Genomic DNA, 2,937 nt, shown 5'->3' with positions numbered 1-2,937 from the left:
CTTACTAGATGACACCAAGTAGAAGCTCCCTCATCATGTGTTAATCTAGATGAGATAGTGACTAGAAGAGAGCCTTTGAGCCTACTTCAAAAGATTTTAGGCAAAGAGGCTAGAGATCAATGACCCAAGGAGTGCAGTCACCATGTCCATACTCGTTGACCGCTTGCAGAGCAATGAATTGGTCGACTTGCTCACCAAGAAGTGAGTCGCCAACTATAAGCAATTGATGGCCAAGGCACACGGGTGCATGGATAAGGAGGATGCAAATGCCTATAAGGTGTCCGCCAGGGCCACAGAGATCTGCCCATCCACAACTTCAGTAATGCCAGCAATCCCATCCATTTGGCCTACTCCTATAGCAATACCAGTGGCGACACCAATGCCCAAGCTTCCCAGAGGCCCCCCTGCAAAGCAGGAGTGGCCAAGAGATCCTTCGAGAGTCAACTCTCTTCCCAATCGGTCTAACAGTAGTGACCGACAGAAGAACCCGATGCTGATGTCAGCTCTCACAACCTCTGACATCTCTCTCACCAATGTTCTCACCATGGTTCAAAAGGAAGGATACCTTAAGGAGCCTGCTCCTCAGATGAGGTCAAATCCTAAGAACCGAGATACTAGGCAATTTTGCCGTTATCATTAGGACCACAACCACCTCAGCAATGATTGGCAAATCCTAAAGAGGGATATTGAATACTTGATTGAGAGAGGATATTTAAAGAACCTCTTCTACCTACGGATTGTAGGGAAGCTGCCCCAGCCAAGGATAACAAGAAATCCCGCTCACGGTCGCCCCTTCCTCTGTCGCGTCAAGACAACCAACCCTCAGAACCTAGCCACAAAGGTGTTATCAACACAATTAGTGGCAGTCCTACTATTGGCAACCAACCCTCAGAACCTAGCCACAAAGGTGTTATCAACACAATTAGTGGCAGTCCTACTATTGGATGGTCATCCAACAATGCCCAGAAGAGGTATGCCAAGAGGGCGTTGCGGGTCAACCAAGGCGATAAGAGGATGAAGGCGGCCAAGCCTATATCTTTTGGGGGCACTGACCTACAAGGCGTTAAGATGCCTCATGATGATCCCATTCTCATCATAGCCGCGATCGACAGCTATCAAGTGAAACATATTATAATCGATACAAGGAGCTCGGTAGACATCCTGTACGTTGACGCCTTCAACTAAATGGGCATCAACAAATCTTGTTTGCTCCCCTATAGAGGACCCCTCATCGGATTCAGTGATCACTCTCTTTTGCCAGAAGGGATGATTACTCTCCCTCTAATAGTTAAGGAGTACCCTAGGCAAGCAACCATCCAGGTCCAGTTCCTAGTGATGGATCTCAAGTCGGCCCACAATGTCATCATAGGTCGAATTGCCCTCCATCTCTTACGAACCATTCCTTCAACTTACCACCAGATGGTCAAGTTCCCAACTCCTAATGGAGTCGAAGTCACCAGGAGCAATCAACAAGAGGCTAAGTCCTATTACATGCTCTCCATCAAGGGTAAGGGCGCACAAGATGCCATGCCCATTAAGAAAGCCTACCTCTAATTGGAGAAGACAATGAAGTAGCAGAGGACAACACTGGTTGAAAAACTCCAAGAAATACCTGTTGACCAAACAGGACTGAAAATAGTTAAAATTGGGTCTAGTCTAGTCGAGCCCTTAAGAGGGGCCTTGACTGAGTTCCTACAGATAAACGCTGATGTATTTTCCTGCGGACCCGAAAACATGCCGGGGGTTCCTCCCGAAGTGATCAGCCATGAGCTGGCCGTCGACAGGCATATCAAGCCCGTCCGGTAGAAGAAGGGACACCTCAGCCCAGAGCACCAGAAGGTAGTGACCGACGAAGTCAAGGGGCTTCTTAGAGATGGCTTCATCCGAGAAGTCCAACACTCAAAGTGGTTAGCCGATATTGTATTGGTGAATAAAATGCCGAACAAATGGAGGATGTGTATGCACTTCACTGACCTCAACAAAGCTTGTCCTAAGGACAGCTACCCCCTATCTCGAATCGATCAGTTAGTCGATGAGAGTACGGGCCATGAGCTTCTCAGCATCGTAGACGCCTTCTCCGGCCACAACCAGATCTTCATGGCCGAGCATGATCAGGAGAAGACCTTCTTCATCACTGATTTGGGTACTTACTGCTACAAGATGATGCCATTAGGAGTGAAGAACGTAGGAGCTACATATCAAAGGTTTGTCAGCAAAGTCTTCAAGCACCAGATAGGTCGTAATCTGGAAGCTTATGTGGACGACTTGCTGGTAAAGTCGAAGTAAGTGTCGACCCACATATCATACTTGAATGAGACTTTCTCTACTCTTCGGCATTGCCGAATAAAGCTCAACCCTGCTAAGTTTGTCTTTGGAGTGCAGTCGGGGAAGTTCCTGGGGTTCATGATCACCCAAAGAGGCATAGAGATCAACTCCGAGAAGATTACCTCTATAGAGCGACTGCCTGAGCTGCGTACCTTGAAAGATATTTAGAAGATGAAGATTGCGGCTCTGGGTTGACTCCTCTCCAAATCTACCAAGAGGAGTCTCCCATTCTTTAAGACTCTAAGGGGAAGCAAGAACTTGAAGGAGAGCATGACTTGGACGACTGAATGCGGTGCAGTATTTTAGGATCTCAAAACCTATTTGAGTACTAAGCCACTATTGAGTCAGCCTATATAGGAGGAGAGACAACATATTTATACATGACCATCTCCTCCGAAGTAGTCAGCTGCATCCTTGTTCTAGAAGAAGAGAATATCCAGAAGCCCGTCTACTATGTGAGTCAGATCCACAAAGCGGGTGAGCAGGCTACCTTTGCTCTCATCATCACTATAAGGAGACTCCGTCCCTACTTCTAGGCCCATGCCATCATTGTGCGGACGAGTCTGCCTTTGAAGAAAGCGCTGGGCAGCCCCACTAAATCTAGGAGGATGG

General features: G+C 47.6%; 1 protein-coding gene across 1 annotated transcript; it reads left to right on the top strand.

The window, feature by feature from the left end:
* On the top strand, positions 227–1,554 carry LOC109821355. Its single transcript, XM_020387546.1, has 3 exons — positions 227–591; positions 744–1,163; positions 1,221–1,554. Exons 1-3 carry the CDS (start codon positions 227–229, stop codon positions 1,552–1,554), a joined length of 1,119 nt encoding a protein of 372 aa, XP_020243135.1.

This window comes from Asparagus officinalis, chromosome 8 (assembly GCF_001876935.1).
Source record: "Asparagus officinalis chromosome 8, Aspof.V1, whole genome shotgun sequence".
Lineage (NCBI taxonomy): Eukaryota > Viridiplantae > Streptophyta > Magnoliopsida > Asparagales > Asparagaceae > Asparagus > Asparagus officinalis.
The sequence above is the reverse complement of the archived record's forward strand: the minus strand, read 5'-3'. Positions and strand labels throughout refer to the sequence as shown.

Coding starts and splice junctions, on each gene's coding strand:
- LOC109821355 (XM_020387546.1), top strand. CDS start 227: ATGGCCAAGGCACACGGGTGCATGGATAAGGAGGATGCAAATGCCTAT. Junction 592..743: donor GAGCCTGCTCCTCAGATGAG/GTCAAATCCTAA, acceptor TACGGATTGTAG/GGAAGCTGCCCCAGCCAAGG. Junction 1,164..1,220: donor AGGAGCTCGGTAGACATCCT/GTACGTTGACGC, acceptor GCTCCCCTATAG/AGGACCCCTCATCGGATTCA.